This window comes from Strigops habroptila, chromosome 8 (assembly GCF_004027225.2).
Source record: "Strigops habroptila isolate Jane chromosome 8, bStrHab1.2.pri, whole genome shotgun sequence".
Taxonomy (NCBI): Eukaryota; Metazoa; Chordata; class Aves; order Psittaciformes; family Psittacidae; genus Strigops; species Strigops habroptila.
The window spans coordinates 62,290,487-62,313,763 of record NC_044284.2 but is presented as its reverse complement, the minus strand read 5'-3'; the positions used below and the strand labels follow the sequence as shown (position 1 = coordinate 62,313,763).

The 23,277-nt window shown below is 42.6% G+C and overlaps 1 protein-coding gene across 7 annotated transcripts; it reads right to left on the bottom strand.

Annotated features, from left to right (window-relative positions):
- Nucleotides 1–1,303: 1,303 nt before the first annotated feature.
- Nucleotides 1,304–22,575, bottom strand: SRSF11 (serine and arginine rich splicing factor 11). 7 transcript variants are annotated; one of them, XM_030494104.1, is made up of 14 exons: nucleotides 22,429–22,453; nucleotides 22,162–22,299; nucleotides 15,821–15,954; nucleotides 12,132–12,248; nucleotides 11,722–11,831; nucleotides 9,567–9,659; nucleotides 8,095–8,144; nucleotides 6,990–7,117; nucleotides 5,937–6,018; nucleotides 4,683–4,814; nucleotides 4,009–4,098; nucleotides 3,300–3,395; nucleotides 2,714–2,852; nucleotides 1,304–2,604 (listed from the first exon to the last, which is right to left on the bottom strand). In XM_030494104.1, exons 7-14 carry the CDS (start codon nucleotides 8,112–8,114, stop codon nucleotides 2,407–2,409), a joined length of 885 nt encoding a protein of 294 aa, XP_030349964.1. In that variant the 5' UTR covers nucleotides 8,115–8,144; nucleotides 9,567–9,659; nucleotides 11,722–11,831; nucleotides 12,132–12,248; nucleotides 15,821–15,954; nucleotides 22,162–22,299; nucleotides 22,429–22,453; the 3' UTR covers nucleotides 1,304–2,406. The 7 variants fall into 7 exon arrangements, with proteins under 7 accessions (XP_030349964.1, XP_030349965.1, XP_030349960.1 ...); XM_030494105.1 differs by having other exon boundaries at nucleotides 1,304–2,601; XM_030494100.1 differs by lacking the exon at nucleotides 12,132–12,248 and having other exon boundaries at nucleotides 1,304–2,601; nucleotides 22,429–22,483.
- Nucleotides 22,576–23,277: the final 702 nt, after the last annotated feature.

The window sequence follows — 23,277 nt, the reverse complement described above, 5'->3', positions numbered from 1 at the left end:
GAATAGCTCCTGGGAGGGAGGGAAGGAAACAGACCTTTCCAGTTCAGGAATTACAGCTGTATCTCCTAAATCCAGCAGTGTACTCATTTAAATAGCAAGATGGGAGGATTGGTCTCTTTGTAGTCTCTCAGAAGAGCTGCGGATGACTCCGAGAGCAAAACCTGGAACTTCAGGAGTTTCATTTTGCCTTGAAGAAGATTTTTTTGGGTTTTAGTGTTTTGGGGTGTTGTTTTTTTAACTTAGAATTGCATCAGAGGTTGAGCTTGCAGAGCAGCCTCCACAGCATCCCTCTGTAGCTGAGGCCTTGCTGACTTAAACTCTCCTATTTATAAAGGGTGAGGAAAACAGAAAGTGCTTAAAGTATCACCAGTTAAACCTGAAGATTCAGTGACCGCTGCGGCTGTGGCCTCATGTTGCTACAACGTGCCATGAAACGCTGGGGGTAGCTACAAGCCCTACGCAGGATGGGGGCTTTAACAACTGCAGCCCACTCCAGAGTGGGTCACAGTTACAGCTGCCTGGAGAGGGGCTGGAGGCACAGCCCAGGCTGGGGGTGTTTGTACAATAAACCAGAAACAAGAGTTTAATTCCATGTAGCCCTGACTTGCGAATGAATCCCACAGCTCTGTGGTCTCAGGCTCAAGGAGATTTACTTTGTATGTGAAGTACCAGAACATAAACCAGTTCATAGAAACAAATACCTTGGTGACACCATCCCTGAAGTCATCACGCAGCTGCTGTGTGCCTGGTTTTGCTTCCTGGCCAGAACTGTCCCTCTCTCCCCTCCAGGAACCAAAGCCTGGGCCGGGCTGTGCAACATGAGCTGCTACCAACAAAATACCCCAAAGTTGGTAAAAATTCCCATTTCTACAAGTAGTGACACTGCAACAGCAAGATCCTCCTTGCCTGGGGCAAAAGGACAGTTTACAAAGGAGGTTTGATGTGGCAGCTTCATGTTCAAGCACCATTTATTGATTCATCCCCAAACTGACTCCCTTAACCCAGTCACTTTTCAGCTGACAACAGCTTCACCCGTACAAGCACCCCCCGCACCCGTCTGCTGCTGTTCCACTGAGGTGAATGGTCACGTTTCAATGGAAACACAAAAAATTTCTACAAATCCATACTTCCTTTTAGCAGCACTTGTCCCACGCTGCCTCTGTTTAAGCCCCTTCATTCCCCCCAAAAGTCAAATAATGTAGTGTGACGCCCTTGACTAGAGCTATCACAGGTTCTGAGCAGATGGAGTTCTTGCTGAGGTCATTTCTGTGTAAATAAACACCAGCAGAGTTCTGTAGCAACATAAGTTTAAGGGTTTTATTATCAAAGTTCTGTAAAACAATTTCAGAAACTGTACATGGACATGGCACAGACTGTAGCCTACTTCTGTCTTCTGACCTGCACAAAAGTAAAAGCTCTGGAACTTCTGTAACTAAGGAAACAGCTTTGCCTAACTACTCTGCGGATAACATGGAATCACTGTGTGCATAAGAGTACTACTGCAGTGACAGTAAACACAAAGGTATTAGTTTATACAACTTGAGATCAAGTAAAAAGTACATTATCAAGTAGACTCGCTTTTAAAAGCATCCAAAGGTCGATTTTAAAATGCACTACTACCTCTTTGCAAAGTGTTCAGCTCAGTAACAAATAAAACAACCTGGCTTAGGAAAACTGCACAAATCAACCTTTCATCACTGGGCGCTGGCCAAGCAGAGGATTTCATGTCCCAAGGCTCGAGAGGAAAAGCTAAAGAACCATTACAGAGGATTAAAAAGGAAGCCCTCAAAAAGGTCAGTGCATCTTAACTTTGTCAAAGCCAAACAAAACCCACCGGGAAAACCAAAACCAACCCCAGCCACATGGCTTTGAGAAATGAAGAAAGCAAACAACCAACCCCAAAGCTACCTCTACCAGAACGCTGATTCCAGCTGTACTGTCACGGTGGTTTGTGTAGCCTCACGTTGGGCCCTCACGCCGCTCCAAAGGACGTCCCAACAGGGAGGATGTTTCTGCCCCATCCCCATGCAGTCAGTGCATTCCCTCTACTGCCCTATTACTGCAATGAATCAAATTCTAGAGACGCTATCGGAGGTGAGCTGATTTACTACAGGAGATCAGACAACAAACAGTCCATGCCTGCTGTAGATGCATGCAGCTTTTTACTTTTGCTTGAAGCATCACCAAGTTAGTAGAAATGGCTTGGCTCCGCGCTCCCTCAGCCAGAACAAGGATGGTTACCCTTCTACCAAGCTTTCGTGTGAGTTAGTATCAGGAGATTTACAAACCAGGGGTAGCTCAGAGCTGTATACATCGAGGTTTAGGATTAACAAGTACAGCGTAAAAGAATCACACAGGAATGACACTGATGCACGGCTGCAGCCGTGGCCACTGCACAGGCAGCGCTCAGTCACTCATGTCCATGTCCTCCTCGTGGTGATCATCCCCGTTCACTTTGGATTCCCTCGCTGCATCCCCACTTCCTTTATCAGCAGCGGACTCCTTTGCCTTAGGGGAGGAAGACTCTGACATTTTCTTGTCTTCCTTCTTCTCCTTCTCGCTGTCGTAGCCTTGTTCTTCTTCGTCATAATCCCTTGTGACCTGCTTTGCCGAGAGAAAAAAAAGGAAGAGTAAAACTTGCCTTCCAAGCCCCTGCTGGCTGAAGCTCAGCGCTGCAGAGGGGCCCTGCAGCCGGGCAGGTTTGGAAACATACTTTCACATCCTTGTCACTCTCGGATTTCCGTTCTCGATCCTTCTCTTTGTCTTTGCTCTTCTTCTTCTTGCTGGTTGACCGCTCCCTCTCGTCTCTACTTTTCTCCTTGTCTTTATCCTTCTTTTTCTCCTTTTTATGTCTACAATGAGAAAGTATGGAGAAGAATGAAAGCCACAACCACACCATCCATAGCCGTCACCCACAGTTCATTACAAAGCCAAAGGGAGAAACAGCAGTGAGCAACTACAATAACCATTCACTCTCAAAATAACCCAACAGCCCCATTTCCCAGCTCTGGAGCAAACCCAACCACCCCACAGAGCAGTCTATGAACAGCAACACTCCAGAACTTTATGAAGGAGCATCTCTAGTTTCTCATTTAGGGAAGAGAGGACCACAAAATGCCCAGGCCCACCCTGAAGTCAGCTGGCCCCTATGGTACACAGCCAAAGGGGCTGGGAACGCTGGGTACCTCCTATCCTCGCCCCTGGAATTCCTCCCTTTTGGAGTTCCCCTGCTCCAGTTCCCAGCTGGGGAATCTTCCACCCAGACCCCACTTTATGTTGTAGCCAAGAGACCAACTGACCTTCTTGGAGATGGGGACCGGGACATTTTCCTTTTAGGAGACCTGGGTTTTTTAGGTGACCGTGTTCCACTCCTGCTTCTTCTACGTCGTCTTTCTCTGCAGGGAAGAGAGATCAAAGCTTTTTTCCCTCTAAACTACAAATACACCTCTGGCTCTAAAACCAGCACTGCTCAAAACGTAGTAAATATGTGTAACTCAAAATGGGTATTTACTGCTGGCAGCCCTGCAAAGCCCACCCTAATCAGCAGAGGAAGTTATCTCCTGTTCTACCTCCACCTTCATGAACAAATCTCTATCTTAGAATGGATTAGGGACACTGGCTCTTTTTGCAACCAGAAACAAAACAGTCTGTTCTTGTTACTATTACAAGTTCTTTTTGGAAGTGTTTTAAATAAAGAACAGAACACATTTTGTATGTATTTATTCCATAAATCAGGAAAGAGTTTTACAGTGACCTCAAAGAATCACACTCTGATACAGAGCAAGTAGAAACCGTTCTAAGCCCAAACAGCACCTCCAGAAAACTACAGTCAGTATCAGAGAAAAAATAAATCATCTCCTCAACATAGGCAGAGAGCACATGTGCATTTGTGCATACACCCAATATACCCACAGCAGAACCCTCATCCTGCTACACACAATAATGTTCTTTTGATGAAAGTGGATAAAGATGCTGGAAACAGCAAGGAAAGCTGTCGTGCCACTGTACCTGCTTGTGCTTCTTGACCGTCTGGTTGTGCTGTAGCTTTTGGGGGGAGTTTTAGAACGTTTCTTTTCTTTCTCTTCCTTCTTTTTATCCCTTTTAGTAAAATACAGATTTTAAAGTTAAGTCATCGTCAAACTATTCAAGTAGCAGCCTCTCCTTTTGCAATGTAGGAAAACAAATGCAGACGTGATGGTAACAACATGGGATAGTGAACATGGTTTAGTATTTCTGAGGCCAGCCACGTTATAATGATGGCAACACGGATTACAATTACCTACAGCTAAAAGAGCACAGCTCTTACAGCTTCTGCATATGAACAGCAAAAGAATCTGCAAGCCCAGATGCTCACAGCTCCTGCTTTCCAGAGGCAGCTACTGAGGGATTCAGCTAATGCCTGCTGCATCTGCTGACTCTCAGGAAAAGCAGGTTATGTGTTTTTATGTAACTGACTGTGCACATACAGAGGTCTGATATTATTCTGTAAGGCATTACATCTCTTGTAATGAGGTAATGCCTTACAGACTTTAAATCATTAAAGACTATGACTTTAAATCTTGCCCTAGGGTTGGTTTCTGTGGGTGGTTTTTGTTTGCCTGTTTGGGTTTTTTCCTAAATTAAGCATCAAAATGTAGTGAATTAATTTCTAGCAACTTGAACAGATTTACTGAAGCAATTACCTGGTTTTGGATGTGCTCCTGGACCTCCTGCTTCTCTCTCTGGAGTGAGATCTTCTTCGCCTGGGGCTTTTAGACCGCCTCCTGCTTCTTGATTTTGAATGGGACCTTCTCCTTGATCTGCTTCTTGACCGTCTACCAGGAACAGATTGTACATGGGAGTTAAATATAGAGAATTTTCATATACTATTCAGAATCCACCTGCTTGGTGCTAACAGGATTGTAAAGCATAGTGATACATGAATAACGATACAGAATACAGAAAACAGCAAATGAGTTGCCTTGAGTCCACCAAGGAAAAAGGAAGTGCACAAATGTGAAAAGGCAAAGAAGAATGATGCTTCAATCATCTTTTAACTCTCCTTGTAAGAGAATATCTTATTACTCTCCTTGTAAGAAAACATCAGGCCTATTGCAGAGGGAAACCTGGTCTGTTGTGTTGAAATGTGAAGAAATTTTTAGAACACCAAGCCAAATACAAGCCAGTTACTGAATATGCAAATAGCAAAATACAAACAGGGAAGGCCATGGTTAAAATGGCTTTGCACAGACCACTGGCATGTGCTGCCTAATTGGAGCTGACAAGCCAACAGCACAAATGAGCCATATGTTTGGGTATTAGAACAGTGTTAAGATCTCCAGCCAGGGCACCTGAACAGCCCTGATCTCCAAGTAAATCATAACCTAGAAAACACTGGGAAAACTTCAGTGTCACACTTCCACTAAGGTGAATGTGCTGCACATACTAGAAACAAACAGCCCAGCAGGTAAACACCTATGTATCTAAAATCAGTGCCCAGAAAAGCCTCCTAGGACTTGGTTTTAAGACAAATTATCATTACCACATGAGCACACTGGAAAGAGACTGAAGATAGAACAGAGGTTTAAAGATAACGGCTTAAGTGCTCACAGTAGTGAAGGCTGCGTAAAGCCAAGGCTTTGGGCTAACGTGTTTCATACCTAATACAAGCAGCAACTGATTGCTAAATAAAGTCAGCCCGAGCACTGCAGGGTGTCCTGAAGGTCCTTTTGTAGTTTCAAGTGTTTCTGAGTTATTTTTTGCCATCACCTCTCTCCCACCCCTTCTACAAAACCAGAGGTAGGCCTCCGTCCCCACTACAATCTAGCCAGATCACAGCCTCAGCTTTCTCCAACCATCTGGCAGCCTCCAGGAGGGAAGTGTCACTTTCCAAGAAGGATTTTTGAATTAATTATTTCAGCCATGTGGGGTTTTTATACAGCAAACAAGCTAAGTACCTGTGTCTAGATGAAGAAGGTGTCCTCCTCCTCCTTGAGCGTGACCTCGACCTTGAATGCCTTCGTTTTTCATCTTTTTTGTCTGGAGTTAAAAAGCGAAAGCAGAGTAAAAACCACAGTGATGTTTTTCAAAGAGATTTTATAAAAGAAGAAGTTGAGCTTCATGCTATAAACAAGATAAAGAAAACATAAGTAATATTTTGAAAGTAAGGCTTATCTATCCTTTTCCTCTGAAGATGACACAAAGAATTCACACGTGACAAAAACATGCGTGATGTAAAACCAACATAAAGTTTTATGCAAAACTGAAGAAGCCAAAATTCAGAAGATGTTTAATTTAAGTCAGTTAACAGAGAAGAGCTGCAGGGCAATGAAAAGCCATGGTAAAATCTCAGAATCTGCCACTTTGTGAAGGGCTGAAGAATCTCTCAAATTACTGTTCTGAGCGTCCCACAAAAAGCCTCAAACAAAGCAACGAGCAGGTTTTTCTGGTGTAATAGAAGAACAGGAGCTCTGTTCTTTCTTGAAAATCAGCAGGAGGCTGAAAAACTGTATTTTCAGTGTTTCAAGTTCCTGCTTCTCAGATTTGGTGGATCTGACATTTGTGGATGAACTGCTGCACCTTGTTCTAAAGTAAAATCTACTGAAATAAGCTACAAAAAGAATCATTTACAAACTTCCACAGATCAGGAATTAAAGAAAGGAAATCATCCCCAGGCACAAGCATCACCAGGATGCCAAGTGCACAAGCCACTTGCTGTTTCCAATGAAGTCTCAGAGCTGGCACTAGGAACTTCCACCAGGGGAAGCTCAAGCATTTTGCCATCTTCGAATGAAGGGAATTTGGGGAAAAACCAAGAGACTATTAATTCCCTGCAACATTCTGCAGGACACATGCAGCATTCACACTGTGGGACAATAAAAATCCTGTCAACCATACACTGAGTCACTACAGAACACGAAAGCATTAAGCCAGTATTTTGCAGACCATGAGCTTTTATCACATACTACATCAAAACTCCCTCTTGAATTAAATGAGGTATTTAAAATTACCTGGCTCAATAGCAGCAGAAATTAATGACTGTGCTTCTCGTACTCTTTTCATAGCTTCTTCTATTTCTTTACTGGAGGTATCTGATTTCAGACTTGGGGAAACAAGACCTGCAGCTACATGGTTCAACCTGGGGAATAAAAAAAGGAATTTTAGTAATTCAGTGTCAATGAATCCAAGAAATACAGCCTGCAGCCTGCTCAAAGTGACTGATCTAAGTGAATCAGTACCTGCCCACGCTTTGACACCACTTAGATAAGAGGGTAATAAGTCTAATATGTGGTATCTGTGCTGAAAACAGCAGCACAAGATACTAGCACAGTTCTTAACACCTGAAAGAACAACTCCATGGGTAACAGTGTGTAACGCAGCAGAAAGTCAGCTGCCATTTCGATAAGCCACACCGAGAACCTACAGACAGGGATGAAATCTGAAGTTCAGAAGATGTGTTCTACAAAGGTGGCTTTGAAACCAACCAGGTAAACATCACGCAGGTTTACTGGGTATAAATAATCCATTATCTTGGGTAACGATTTTGCTCAATCAGTTATGCATTCCCTGCTTATTGAAAAGTCAATTTTAAATAGGGAATAATGCCAGAACAGTATTAAAACTGAAGATAGATCACATACATAGATTTATCCACTGGCACAGATGAGATGGCTCTGACAATTTAAAAACACTGAACAAACAGGATTAGAAGTTGTCTGTTTAGTTAATAGAGCAGCAGGGCAAGCACACACTGATATGCCTTCCTGAAGCTGAGAGTTGAAAGAATTCTCTCCAAAGCTCTCTGCGATTTGCAGTACAAGGACTTTCTGAGGCAGATGTGGCTTCTTTGCTTTTAGAACATTTCTCATCTACTCATTTGTCTAACAGCTTTTTTCTCTGGCATATTAATTGGTATTATTCCATGGATGCAAGGCTGAATCATCTTCATTTCCTCCCCCTCTTCTCTCTACCACAGAGAAGAGTCTGCACAAGATCCCCAAGTCACGAGTTTTCTCCAACCTTAATTAGATCCAGCAGGACAAAGACTCAATCACAACAGACAATCCCAAGATGCAGTGTATTGCAATACAAAGATTTGTAAACACTGATGCTTACTTTGGATCCACTGTGCTCATAAGTTTTAGTAGTTGATCTGCTGCAAGAGACTGTGAGGGGAAACAAAAACAACAGTTAGAACTGTGAAGATGTGTATGCTTAAGAGGATTATCTTCCCTGAACATACCCTCAGCAGTGGCTAAAGCAAAAAGCCTCTACAGGTGAAAATAACACCCCTCAAGCAAGTTACAGATGAAGAGACACGTTGTTCTGGTTTAAAACTTGTGGGTGGTGGTGAGGGTGTGAACATCACGTTGCAGTGGTGCTCAGGTACTTGTGTTTTTCACCACGGCAGCCAAACACGTGCTCTTTCCTGGAGAGAATCAAAGCACTTGAAAATAAAAACACACGTCTGGTATTTACAGGTTATTTCTCTGTTACTTTGAGGGAATAGAGACCTCACCAGAGAACTAAGTTGCCCGCCCATGGGCAGTCCTCAATGTCAATTTATGAACAATAAGCAAAAGCTGCTTTACTCTCAAAATTCTGTGACAATTGGTCACTTCCTATAGCAGTGGTGTAGTAACAGCATGTTTAGCCCTCGCTAATTTCTTCATACAGAGGCTGCCTTGTGTTGAACCCAAACACTTTGTTCTATTCAGCTGCTTAATGGACAAGGGAAACAACCCTTCCTCATACCGCAGTTGTAGTTTTCTAATAGGCATTTAGAATGCTTATTTTTCCACTTTTTATTTCATTATCACCATTATTTGCTTGTTACTATGCATGGCATGCATAAAGACAACGCTAAATGATGGATTTCTTAGCAATGCATTGAATGATTACTACTTCTTGTACCTGTAAAACATGTTTGTTCTCCGTACACTATTTGCTTCCTATGTCTTAAGTATTAACCCAATATAACTCACTATCACTTAGTACTTAAAGTCTTCTTCAATTTAGTTTTTAAAGACTACAGTCTAACAAAGTCTCCTCAGTATTTTCTACACCTACAACATTAAAAAGTCAAACAATTTTTTTTACTGTAAGTAGTTTCACGGCTTTATAATGACACACATTTGAAATATTTCATTACTAGCCCCAGATTATTTTTTAGGTCCCTCTGGCATTTAATTTGATATTCCTACAGATACCATTTATTCCAAACAACAGAAAAAAATGGATTTTTCAGACAGTGGCTGTTAAACTGATATAAATGAAGATTACTTTTACAACAGAAGAAGGTAGCAAAAGAGAAGTGTTCATATACGAACCTGCTATGTCAAGAGACACACTGCATTCTATAACAATTCTGAGGAGTTTAAAGAACCAGCAGCCGGTGCAGACTACATTCAGCCAAGCCTTTCATAAAAGGTAGTATTTTGTAGCACTTCTTCAAACCTAAGTATAGTATTTCCAGATCTTCAGCTTGTTATTTAATATACTGGTGAACACTAAGGGCATCACGTTTGATAGCTGAACTATGTATGTGCCAGAGACAATAAAGAAAATGTTAAGAGTTTGTGACATACCTGAGAGTTTAAGTTTGCCCCAGGAAGCCCAAGAGCAGCTAGGGCAGGATCAAGAGCAGGAGCTCCTAAAGCAGCTAAAGGAACAGCACCAATCTGAAACAAAAGCAGCAATTAGACAAAGCCATATTCAACTGATATAAAGCTGTTGGATCAAGATTCCCAAGCATTAGATACGTGAAAACGTGAACTGGGTTTTACTTGGGCTTCCAGCTACAGGAAACATTATAATAAGGTCAGCCAGAGTATTTCAGTTTTCCCTATTCAGATATTCCAAAGCTCAGTATAGGAAAGGTATTTTTTCCTATAAATATTCTAAAATGAGATTCTGTTTCCTCTGCATCCCAAAGGTTGCGTCAGGGGAAGTAAAAAAGCAAAACATTCCAGTACAGTCAGGAAGCAGTTTAAAATAAAGTTGTTTTCCAGTGCTAAAATGAAAATTCAGTGTAAGTTACTGAGCCAACAACCACGTACCTAAATCAATTTCGGATTGAAATGAACATGTTTTATATTAAAAGACAATATAATATTATTACATATCTGCAAATTTCTCTAGTTTGGTTAAAGCTAGCAAATGCATTGAAAAAACTACTGGAAGAGTAAGTAGGATGATGGCTTAGGTCTGAATGCCCTAAATTCATCTAGAAGCCTCATAAAGTACCTCATTTTTGGCCATGTGAAGTGAGATGATCAAAACATACACTGAAATAAAACCAGGTGATATCGTGTTAACCAACGCTGTGCTGTCACTGTGAGGGCTTGCTCTCCCTTCCTTCCATCCTCCTCACTGCCTCCTTCCTGACAGCTCTGGCACTTGACACTCATTTGTCAACCAATTCAACCCACTGAGAGAGTCAGAGAACATACTTTTGTGGCTGCATCCCACTAACACTACAGTTCACTGAAGGATCTGACGAGCTCCAGAGCCAGCGTAAAAGCAGCAGCAAGAGCATGTAGTCAGGAGCAAGGGAGCAGAACCTTCCCCTACCTGACAGGGAGTTTTCCAGTTAGCTGATCACTTGAAACTGTACAGGCTTCTCCCTGCGGTCTGAGAAGAAAATCCATGTTCCTACACACTGACTTTATGAACATAAACTAAAGCTCTAAGTGGTTTTTACTGAGTTAGATGTCCAGCTCCCAGTAATAGTCATGAGGAGCTGCATACCCAGCTTTCAAGATGTGTGTGAGAAAAATTACCGTCCACCACAATTTTCCTTAAAGTGGATGTGTTAAATAAATTCTACCATTAAGTGGATTGGGAGTAGGTTGGGATTCAGGTGACAGAATTAAAATTAAGGTGCTTTAACAACCATTTTCAGGAATTTCTATACATACAGGTTTTGATGAAACCCATCTTTAAAATGGCGTTTGTTTCTTCCATCCCTTCCCTCGAGTTTCAAAGTTAAACTTTAGGCTTTTCTCTTCACATATGGTTTAAGAGGCCTGAACAACTCAATGGCAACTGTATCTTCCATTCAATCAGAAATCCTAACAGAAGCTACACAAAGAAGAGCTAAGCACAAGCTGAAGAAGTAGCTTCAGGAACTGCAGAATTAATGAAGCTTTATTCTTATTAATTTGCCTCTTGTACTTTGATTTTCTGTCTCTAATAAGATACGTGCTTTGACTGACAATATTTCCACAATGTATTAATGTTCATCTTCCACATGAATTCTTGCATATTTCAATAACAAGCAAATATAATTTTTCCCCTCAGCTGGAGTATTAAAGATATCTTCACAGCATGTCAACCCCTTGAATTTCACAAATGTAGAGTCTACAAGATCTCTACTGCTTGTCAAATCTATCTGCAAGCATAGAACGGATAAAGAAAGGATGAGAGAGAAAAATAAACACAGGGTCCTTGAGGCATCATATTGGGAAATAGAAGTATCCCATCTACCAACAATCATAGTTCAGCCACAATTCACATCAGACAGCTGTAACAATCCAAGATACATAAACTAAAACATTCTAGGAACAGGCATTGGTACACAGAATCACAGAATTAACTATATCAGTCTATCTGTCCTGAAAAAAAACCAACAGAATTAAGTTAGAATTGACCAGGACACTAATCATTGGACATTAATCGACCAGGACACCATGATCTAATCATTCCCCTCAGTTTCAGCCTAATGAGAAACGGGAAGCCTACCTGAGAAAGTGGGTTGGGAGTAGGCAGGAGTCCACCTCCGGGCAGCAGACCTGCCACAGCATTAGCTGGTGCCAAGAGAGACAAAGCCTTAGTCTCATCAGGAATAACTCCTGCAGAGAAACAGCCTTGCATTAGAGTGCATTCCATTTCAAAGGCAGAAAATACACAAAAACACCCAGAAAATGTCTCCCTGATACACCACCTGAGTTTGTTGAAAGTACTTATGTTGGCTAAAATACAAAGCTCGTTGTCTATTAATATTTATCATTAATCTTTTTTTTTGTCAGAATGCAACTTCAATGTGTGAAAATTTGACTGTTCCTTTTTCTCTACAAATGGTTAAGTTTCTAGAGCAAAAAAATAGCACAATACACACTACTTTTTTGTTAACACTGCCAAGATTTCATCACCTGTACTCGATTTTTAAGTCATGAACCAAACGTAAGCAAGCACAGTCGGTTCTCCAGGGGTGTGCTCTCAACTTTCAAAAGCTGTTTTATGAACAACGACTCGTGTCGGCTGCTTCACTATAAAGCACACAGAAAAATCAAGATACACAAGACAAAAAAAGTTTGATTTAGGGGTTAATAATATGGTACAGTTCACTAAGTTTTCTTTTACACCTACCATATAAATTTTGTAAAACTTAAAAGAGAAGGTATGGAAATATTTTGGGTTGAATCAAGCGTAGGGCTTTTGCTGACTTGTCAAATGAAAATGAAAGTCTCTGCAGATCTTCAAATACACGCTCTGTGTGTGTGTCTGAGGGTGGATGGGTGCATACATACAGGATATCGTGGCACATTCCTTACCTGTGCAGTAAAATGCATTTGTTCCAATATGTGCCACGCTTATTGTACCAAGAATGCTGCTACATACTGCCATTTCAGAAGAAACTTCTGGCCCAAAATCTTGCAGCCAACTAAGACAAGTGTCTTATTTTACTGCCTGCTCTGCACATATAATTTTAAGGGTCCTACTATGAAACAAGTAATTATGTAGGTGTTTTTTATTCTATCCAACAGCAAAAGCCCTATACAGATGGATTAATTTGTTAATGTGCCCAAGCCCCCAAAATGAGAGTTCAATAAAACAATTTTACTATATATTTGCAAATACCAGTAGTGTTTCTGTAATACATATTAAGAAACTGCATCTCATCATAAAACATACAATATGTACAGGGCACTTAAGAGAAACTGGATAAGCTGCAGAAGAAAACTGTTGGGTGGTATTTTCAGCAGGGCCTGGTATATAGTTCAGGCTGAACCAGGGAAAAGAACTGTAAAACACAACAACAAAAAAGAAAAACCACTGTTAAATAAAGGTAATGGTTCCTTCCACCTATACTGAGAAGTGCCGATAATATAAACAAATGTATAATACACAGCACTGTTATCTTGCTTGTGTCATTGAGCTGTCATCAATTTAGATACCCAAAGTTATGGAGGGAGAGGGGGGGAAAAAGGTCATTTAGATAAAGGGCATTAATGCATCAATATATTAACATACCTACAGAGAGATTATGGGGGAATTTTGCATGCAAAATTATGGCTCAGAGGATATTTATAAATTATAGCTAAACATTTCAAATTAGTGCAACTACAACATTTCTGGCATCTAAATATAAAACCTCAGACTTATCTCGAGACACCTCATAGAAGATCTGCATCCATTAAAAAAAAAATCATGCATCTGATCCTCTGTTTTTTTTTTTTTTTAAGTATTTAGAAATAAATAAACTACAGTTTAAAAAAAAAAAAAAAAAAAAGCAATGAGGCCCCTCACCAGTTAATTTTCATGCTTCAAGAGCTTTTTATACTGCTGCTTTGTTAGAACCATGAAATACTGCATGAATGTGTAGAAATGAAAGAAAAAGAAACAGACAAAAGAAACAAACATTAACCAAAGAACCTAAATACCCCCCCCAGCCACCTTTAATCTTAAAGAGTTCCTTCCAAATGTAGGAATAGCACAGTGAAAATGACAAATACTAAACCTTACCGTAGACTTTGTGTATAGTTCTATAACACAAAGCAACAGCCAACACCAAACTGTCTGTGTATGCTAAAACTGGAGTGCGCTTGTGGTTTAGGGGATAATTATTGCGCTAAACAGATAATAAACATTTACTTTAGTGACAGGCAATATTCATACAGAATTATCACAACAGAAAATAGAAGATCAAAGGGCCCAGTTCAGCACAGTAGTTAAGCATATGCCTGGCTTTAAGCACATGAGCAATTTCACCGTGGTGTTAAGAGTCTTGCCGTATCGTGCTTAAGTAGCTTGTTGAATTGGGACTCTGGCAGTGTGCACTGGCAGGGAAAACTATACTCCAGCACAGGGACAGGAGCATATGGTTACAAAACCAGGGGGTATAACTTTATTGGCTGAGTGTATCTCTTGTGATACACCACATCATTCTGCATCGCTAGAGCACCAGAGGAAACAGCCCATGAGGAGCTCCTGGATTTAAAGAGGCCCGTTCAAACATTCTACTTCGTTCATTATTTTACTTTCTTTACATAATCTGAACCAAAATTACTGGGCAGATTTCTCTATGTGCCAGATTTATCCACCATCGAGTACAATGGACAAAGTCAGACTGACAAAGCAAAGTGGTTTTATCCTTATTGGTCAAGTTAAAACACTAACGTTCTGCACCACGGGCCTTGGTGATTGTTTCAGTTCTGACTCAGAGGGACTGTTGCTATATTATGTTTTAATACAAAGACAAGGACAAGATGCCTTTCAACTATGTTACTACACCTAAACTAGCAAAAGCAGAAGCAGTAACTCAATGGTAATTTCTGTGCTCTCAAAAAGCAGCATGTCTCAACCAAAGGTCATGCTGCAGAGTTCTACATTCCACAAATTAAGTTTCCACAGCATTTAAGTTTAAGGAATACAAAGATAAAACAGCTCCCCAGGCCTCAAAAGACAGCCTACAGCATAACAATGTCTTGAGCATAGGTCTGAACCCAGGCCACGTACCAAATTTGTTACTGTAGTACAACTTAATCTGGAGAGATTTTATTTAACTCAAGCGATCAGGGAAAACCCATTAATTCAGAAGTAAATCAAGAAACAGTACAATGGAAATCAGTTACTTCTAAAGCAAGTCTAGAAGAGTTTAATAAGACTTCTGCAAGAAGAGGTGTCTTCTCAGCACTTTGTTTTTAAGGTAAGCTCCAAAAACCCTGCTCATTGCCTTTCAAATTACTGTAACACCCTAAAACGTAAAAATAAAAAGAAGAAGAGAAAATGTAGTTAACAAGTGGTTACACCAGGAAAACACTTGGGGACTTGAGTGCTTGCTGGCCTTTAGTTAATGTCTAGAATCCCCTGTAGCTGCAGAGGACCCACTGTTTTTCAGTCATCTGGAAGGGCTTTGCATTTGCCTTCTCCACTACAAAAATCACACACACAAATAACAGAGAGAAGAGTTTATTATTTAGTGAAATTCTATAAAATATATCAAGGATGAACAAGAAAACTTGGAATAAAAAACTAGTCCCAGTGCCCATTTGGCACCTCTTGGAGATCTAATTTCAAATTAAACCATAATTATTCAAACCCTTGGTATACTGGACTTCACAAGGAGAGTGAGTGCCTTTCAGGGAAGTTCCCGAATAAATGCAGTGGCAGAGTATCTCGGAGAAACATTACTCTACCCTCCCATGCACTCTCATGGACGGAGAAACCATTCTCATGAAGAGATTTACATCTACGTGAAAGTGGCAAATAATTATTAAGGTAAAATTTCCTTATAACACGGACCCGTTTGCATAAGTCTGTTTAGGAAAATGTCCCATTGAGACTGATAAAGAGCAAAATTTGCAAATAATTCTGCCTAAAACGTTCATGTTCTAAACTTAAAGACACACAAAACCAGTTAAGAGTTAAACTTTCCACTTTCAGTATCACTAGATTAAAACAACTATTTAATCCATGGGCCAATGGCAATATACCAAGGGTTTCAAAACATTAATTAACTTTTATGTTTGACATTTTACTAATCCTCATTTTTGTGAACTATACTGGAATAAAATGCCCCCACACAGGGGCTTCATAGGCCATTAAACAATTCACAAACCTTCTGCATATGGTACGACTATCAAGGCTCTGTCAACGAATACAGTGTTTGTCAGGTGCTGCGCCACAACTGCCGAGTCGGGGTCATGGAACTTTACAAAACACACACGTGATGACACAGGCAAAGGAGAATCACTGCAAGAGAAGGAAATCAGTCACTGAGGCGGAAGCAAATGTGACAGTATGAAGCTTGTAACCTCTATTGTCTCCCCACTTTGACCAAACCAGGAAGTCACAGCGGACCACGGGGCACTTCTCTGTGCAAGAACACGATTTCAGGTTTTGTACCAAACATCATTTTGATTGACCAGATATGAAATGACACCGCATGAAGCCAAGTCACTACAAAACTGCAGAAACATTTTTACTTCCTCATTTATAACTGGACATTAATTCTATTGTGCACAGTGTATCTATGACCAGTCACCTAAGTGCAAATCAGTTTTCATGACCTCTCTGTGAGAAGGGAAGGAGACAAAGGAAAACTTTGCTCAAGAAAGGTAAAACAACTTATACTATCTATACCACTTAAGTTAACAAAACCAGTGGGTTTATTTTCTCTACTTTAAGCCCCAAATTACTCATTAAGGTAAATGATGAAACAAAGAGGGTAATGATTTAAAGACTGCTATGATTTTACTTATCAACACATTTTCATAAAAGCTCCTAGACCAAACTTCATTATGCTGCTTCTCACACAAGAGAAACTGCCAAGCTCATTCTGAAGGGATGTAGTACATGTCTATCATTCAGCAGTAACGGAACCACACAGAAAGAAGTTCAAGAAGCTCTGTAAACAGAGACCTTTTCACAAGATAGGTCTGTACCAATGCCACAGCTCAAAACGAGTGTCTGTCAGCAGAGCTGTATAAGACATCGCAGACATGGAAAATCCAAAAGAGAATGCAAAGGTTCTGAGTCACTTGAAAATAAAACCCCAAGGAACAGAAATATTTACTTCCTACAATAGGAGAGAATTGTAGGACACAAAACTGTGACCCTCCCTTCCCTGAGAGCAAACCAAACCCCCCAAACCAGAGGCAGAATCAACCTGGCAAAGGTTCAGAATGCATTTCAGAAGTCCATATATTCTGCAAATGGTGCAAATTTTGCTTTAATCAGACATATAACCGAAAAGACAGCAAGACAAATTGTTGCACAGACAAAACTGTGCAGCAGAGGAGTTAAAAGCTGCCTCCAGAAGGTGCAGGACAGGCACTGAAAGTTGTAGCAAGCCCTAAGACCTTAGTTCACAAAGAAGTCCAGGATACATGCGCTGTTCAGTGCTGCCCTCAGGTACCAGAGGTACAAATTAGCCTAAAGAGGTAGCTCTGAAAAACAGTCACTAATTCTTCATGACAAAGATCTCCCTTTACTAACTAGATTCCCAGAAGCAGTTACAAGACTAGGTCTTCAAACTGCAGCCCACTGCCACAACAATGTTATCTGGGCTGAAGAACGTCGATCAAGCCTTTGTGACTAAAAGCACTGAGAGAGTTGTCAGAATTCAGGAGAAAGGAGAATGACTTCGACATCAACAAGACAGACATCCAAGATCTATTTTTGTTAGTGCAAATGCCAAAACCTCTCTAACCTTCACCACCATAGGCTCAGCCCAACGTGCAAGTTACGCAAACTCAAGACCTGCCCTCAATGTCTACCAGACCACTTTAATGTACTTTAAATTTAACCAGATGTGGAAAACTAGATTGGAGCCAGTGTATGGCAGCCTTTAAAATCTTGAAATTAGAAACATGCATCTCATCCAACATCTTACGGAGTTAATAAACTGGAAAGTAACATTGTAGTGTAAATGGCACAGAGAGAGACAAATGGAAACTATTAGCTCTTTTGTATCCACAAATACACAGTAGCTTGCCAAAATGGTGCCTCTTCTTAACCATCTGCATAAAACCTAAAGAAGCATTAGCAGAGTTTAACAGAACCACAGTAGTAAAATTTGAAAGCAAAGTAAATCAAGGAGTTATGGTATATCTGAACTGTATATTAACCTAAGATCTAAACCCCCAATTTATTACATAAATGCAGTACAATATTTTCAACATTCTTAAAATATCTGTTGTAACAGAGGAGATGCTGTTTATAGACAGGAGTACCACCAGGTATGAACCTATACAGCCAGCTGAACATACGAACCCAACTGAACACACACAAGGCTATGCCTATGCAGCCTGACATTTAATATAAATCACTGCATTTCATTTTTATAAATGCATTTTCAGTCACTCCAAAATCCAAGCTGTGGCTGAGTGAAATTCAGCAGAACAGAATGTTCTCAGCAGTTACCAAAAAAAGGCCATCATTATTCTAATTCACCAGAGAGTAAAAATTCAGTAATTCTCTCTCAGGTATCATGCCTTTGAATGCTGAGACACATAGTGATTTACTGCGGTTGGTGTCTGAACAAGGTACCCAGCCTGAGGTACAGGAGATGCTGAAACACAGCAGATACACAGGGAAGCCCAACCTTCATCCCATAATCTCTAACTACTCACTCCACCAAACTTCCCTCATATTGTAACCAGCTCCTTAAATCTCGGGGGGGGGGTGGGGTGTGGGGTGTGTGTGTGTGTGTGTATGTGTGTTAAAGGATATTTCAGCCAATACATAAACATTATTATTGATGTAAAGTCAAGCTAGAATCAGGCTGGAGTGAATAGATTGTCCATGCAAGAGACATTTTTCCATATTACCATGTTCATTGGATAGGAAGAAACAACACAGAAACCCAAAAGACTCCCATGTACTTCACTTGGCAACAGAAGGTGTCACCCTTTTCTCAGCAGACCAACTACATGTGGGGATTACAAGTAATGCCACTATTCTGAGAGAGTCCTTGTGTAACTTCCATCAGCAGTTTTCGACAAGGCAAAAGATCTTGGCAAGTAGTGTTCAAAGCCAGGCTGGATGGGGCTTGGAGCAAGCTGGTCTAGCGGACCAGGCGGGATGGGGAGGAGAATGGAAAGAATGTAAACCCCACAGGTTGAGATAACAGTCCAGTAACTCAAGTATAATGCAAAACTACTACTACTAAGGAAAATAACAAGGAGAGAGAATATAAACCTGAAAAAGAGAGGGGAAAAAAAAACTAACAATAAACACAAGTGATGCACAATGTAATTGCTCTCCACCCACCGACACCCAGTCTGACCTGAGCAGCAGTCGGTCCCTTCCAGGTAACTCCTCCCCAGTTTCTATCCTGGGCATGACGTGCTGTGGGATGGAATACCCCTTTGGCTAGTCTGGGTCAGGTGTCCTGTCTCTGCTTCCTCCCGGCTTCCCGTGCCCCTCCTCACTGGCAGAGTGTGAGACTGAAAAGTGCTTGATCAGGGTAAGTGCTACTGAGCAGCAACTAAAACATCGGCGTGCTATCAGCAGTGCTCCCAGACTAAAGCCCAAACACAGCACTGCACCAGCTACTAGGAAGGAGAAAAATAGCTGTTACAGCTGAAACCAGGGCAATATGCTAAACAGAAAACAGTTTATGTATATATATGCGTGTATACATACACTGCTTTAAGAGGAAAAGAACCCACACCCTCAGAAATCCATTCCTTCCACTCTTCCGTTCCGCCCACCAGGGAGGATGAGCCATATGGAATACAATAAAGACAGGAACCAGGCAACTGAGTCAGGAAAAAGCAGAAGATGGAGGGAAGAAAGGGCTTGAGGAGGAAAAATGGAAGAAGTCACAGAGCTGGCTGTCGATTAAATGTGTGATAGGAAGCTGAGGTGTACATAAGTGTGTAAGACTGATTAAACTGGGATAAGTAGATGGATGAGGGGAGAGAAAGAAAAATGTAGAGAAGCTCAGGAAGTTATATCTGATCTGGAAGCCCAGGAGAATAAGGAACTTCTACAGGGGACAGCAGAATTAGAGTGACCAAGAGAAAGATCAAATAAGGAGGTAAAGCAATGGCACTGGTTACTCAGAAACACTGCAGACAAGAAAGAATCCCACTATAACCTGGGACACAGAGAGATTCAGATTATGGAGAGAATTTACAGATTATAATTTATATACTGTAACCCCCAAAAAATGGATGAACACAATAGGCGGGGAAAAGTCACGACCTAAATATTAAAGGAGAAGGAATAAAAAAGGCTTTATGAGAAACAGATAAAAGAACCTACCACTATTAGAAAATACACCCCTCTTTGGTATGCAATGAAATCAGAGACTGTAAAACATCCCAAAATCAGATCCCTGAGCACCCCAGTGGAGACCCACAGTGGGCCTAGAGGTGCCCCTGGCATCTCCATATGGACAGCAGCATAAAGGAAAATGCACAAAACCTCCTTAAAAAAACAAGGTTAAAAATTAACCCCAGCCCAAAAAAGTGCCTGGTCCAGGATCAGCTGCACGACCTTTATATTTGGTTTTCAAAATGCTATTTTTCCCACTGAAAAGTATATTCTACAATGAAGATACACGATAACGTTCACTCCAACAGCTATTCAGTATTTTCTGCATCTTCTGTGCAAGGCCTATTTAGTTACACAGCATTTCCTGCTCCCTATCGAGTTCTTCAGTAGCTTTTCTATAGCTATAACTTTACTAAGAATCTTCACAATATCCCTACAAGACAAATAAGTATCATCCTCCTCTTTCATTCAGGGCTTTGAAATACAAAAGACCAAATGTTTCAAGTGATTTTTGGCCACCCAATTTGAGGTATCTGGCACCTGGCTTAAGGGAGTTATTTGCATCTTGTTGCCTTTTCTCCCTTGGCACGCAGCCTTTGCCAACGCAGCTGTAAAGGCAGCCAGCTGGTATTTTTCTATATAAACCAGTAAGTTTGCCCTAAAGACTTGTATCTAACAGAACCAAACATTACAGCCACATCTGTGGCTGTAAACCCATCTCTTCTGCTCCCGTAGCCCAGCTCTACAACACATCCATCCATCACAGGCTTCTCTCCAGCACTCAGCCCAAGACAGATCCACCACATGCACTCAGTAGGGCCCCATGGGGCCGGGGTTTCACTACTCATTTGTGCAAAGGAGACAGACCAAGCATGCACAGACAGTCTGGGGGATGGGAGGAGAAGAGCTGACGGGCTTTGGATTTGGGCATTTTTTTGTAGAGCACTTTATTCTCATACCACAAAGGTAATTTTTGAACAGATTGATTAGCATGTATCTATAACATTTCAGAGACAGTATTCACCTAGAACAACATTCCTTAAAATCTGGATGAAATATGAGAATAGAGAGCAGCACATCAAATAACTGCATGGATTTAAAGATTAATTACTTTACTGGCTGCCAAGCATTAACAGTTCTGCCATTTAAGTTATCCCAGCTAGTTACACAGCTCTCATGCCTGTAAGTGTTCCTCCATTTCAGTCACATATATATTCCATTTCCTTCCATGCTTCAATTTCCAACATGAAACCACCAAAATCCAACCCAAAGTGCAAAGCTGCCAGAACACCAGAAAATGCTGTTTCCGAATGTGCATACATAACCAGCTAGCAGGACGGGGGAGCCTTCCTGGGCTGGTGCTAGAAAGGATTGAAAGCTCAATAATGAAGAAAACAAAGCTTTGTGATAGCTTCCACCTCCCCCCAAACAAACAAATACAAATAGTTTTAAGTATTAAAAATAATTGACTGTTTTCCTGATTTTTCTCCACTCAATCCTTCCTCATCGCAGCGTAAAACATATGCAAAAGATCAACATGTAATGACATTAGGGTCTGCAAAACAAACGAAACTGACATGACCAAAATCAATGTTAACACCTAATGAACATAATAAATGTGTATTATTTGTATATTAGCTATTACCTGCCCACTTTGCACGGAATTCTTTGCAAGGAATACACATTTCTATATATAAAAAGCAGGTTTATGGCCAACTGCTCATAAACAGTTGTGGCGATTAAGCCAGAGGAGTTAGCTGGCCAGCCCAGAAACAAACAGCTCCTAGAGAGAAACGGGCACTTGGCAGGGGGAATCCCGCCGGGAATTGCGTACGCAAATCGCTGCCTTCTCCCCGCACACGTGCCTACCGCGCTGGGTGAATAACCGCAGCTGTAGTAAGAACACAACCCCCACAGGTGCCCCGCCAGCCGCAGGGGCGCAGCAGCGCGGCTCGCTCCGCTCCACTCACCGCCGTACCCCCGGCGCCGGCCGAGGCGGGCTGCGTCCGCCCGGGGCCCGGCAGCCGCGGCGCGGCGGGACACGCTGCGGCCGCCATGGAGAAGGGAGGCGGGCGCTGGCCTGCGCGGGGGGAGGGGAGGGCGGAGGCGGCCGGGCCGCGGGGAGGCGGAGGCCCGCTCCCGCCGGGGAGGAGGGAGGGGAAGGCCCGCACTCACTCAGGGGGGAAGAGGCGCAGCTCCTCGATCTTCCCGAGGAAGCCGAACAGCGTCCGCATCTGCTCGGAGCTGGCGCTGGGGGAGACGTTGGTGACCTGGATCACATCGGTGCCGCTGCTTGAAGCCATCGCGCCGCCGCTACAGACACAGCGGGGGTGGGGGGGGGGAAGGAAGGGGAAGAGCGCGTTATGCCCGAGCAGCCGCTCGCCGCTGCGCCCCAAGCCCGGCCCCGCCGCCGCCGCCGCGCACGACCCGCCGCCGCCTCACCAGCCTGCCTGGGCCGCAGTATCCCACAATGCACCGCCGCTGCCCCCCCCCCACCCCACCGCGCACGCGCACTGCCCCCGGCCGCGCCGTGCGCAGCGCCGCCGCGCGTGCGCGTGTCCCCGCCCCCGGGAGCGCGCGGGGCGGGGGGCGGGAAGGGCGTGAGGCGGCGCCGCCGCGGGGGCGCGCTTGAAGCTCTTCGGGCCCTTATGGGGGATATGGGGTGCTGGGCGCCGCCTGCCCCGGGTGCCGGTAGCACAGCGGCTCTGCCGGGGGGCGGCCGGGCTTCCAGAGCGCTGCGGGTTAGTCCTCAGAGGGGCTGGGGTGTCTCGGAGGCTGCCGTGTTGCTGCGCTGCACGAGGTGTTCCAGATGGGCTTGGTGAGCTCCCTCAGAGCTGTTTCTGACCGGCGTGGTCAATTGGTACATGAATTGTATTCTCGTAGAGAGGAGCGGAGAATAGGGGTTTTGCTGCTTGGCTTCACTGAGATGAATGTACTTTGAGTGCTCTGTTTGCTGCTCTGGCCACAGATTGTAAATAAAGCAATTGTAGAACCATGGAATGGTTTGGGTTGAAGAGACCTTAAAGCTCATCCAGTTCCAACCCCTGCCATGGGCAGGGACACCTTCCACTAGAGCAGGTTGCTCCAAGCCCCTGTGTCCAACCTGGCCTTGAACACTGCCAAGGATGGTAGCTTGAAGACTTCATACAAAACTGGGGGATTTCCAGCAGTGTTTAATACTCAGATGAAATTCCCAGCATTTCCTTACAGAGTGCTGCTGGCGATGCCCAAAGAGAGAGGAGACAGGAAAAAGGGGAATTAAAGAGCAGTGGCAGAAAGCTAATGAGGCCA

Coding starts and splice junctions, on each gene's coding strand:
- SRSF11 (XM_030494099.1), bottom strand. CDS start 22,289: ATGGCTTCAAGCAGCGGCACCGATGTGATCCAGGTCACCAACGTCTCC. Junction 4,815..5,936: donor CCTTCTTCATCTAGACACAG/GTACTTAGCTTG, acceptor TGTTCCTGGTAG/ACGGTCAAGAAGCAGATCAA. Junction 2,853..3,299: donor CGGTCCCCATCTCCAAGAAG/GTCAGTTGGTCT, acceptor TTCTCATTGTAG/ACATAAAAAGGAGAAAAAGA.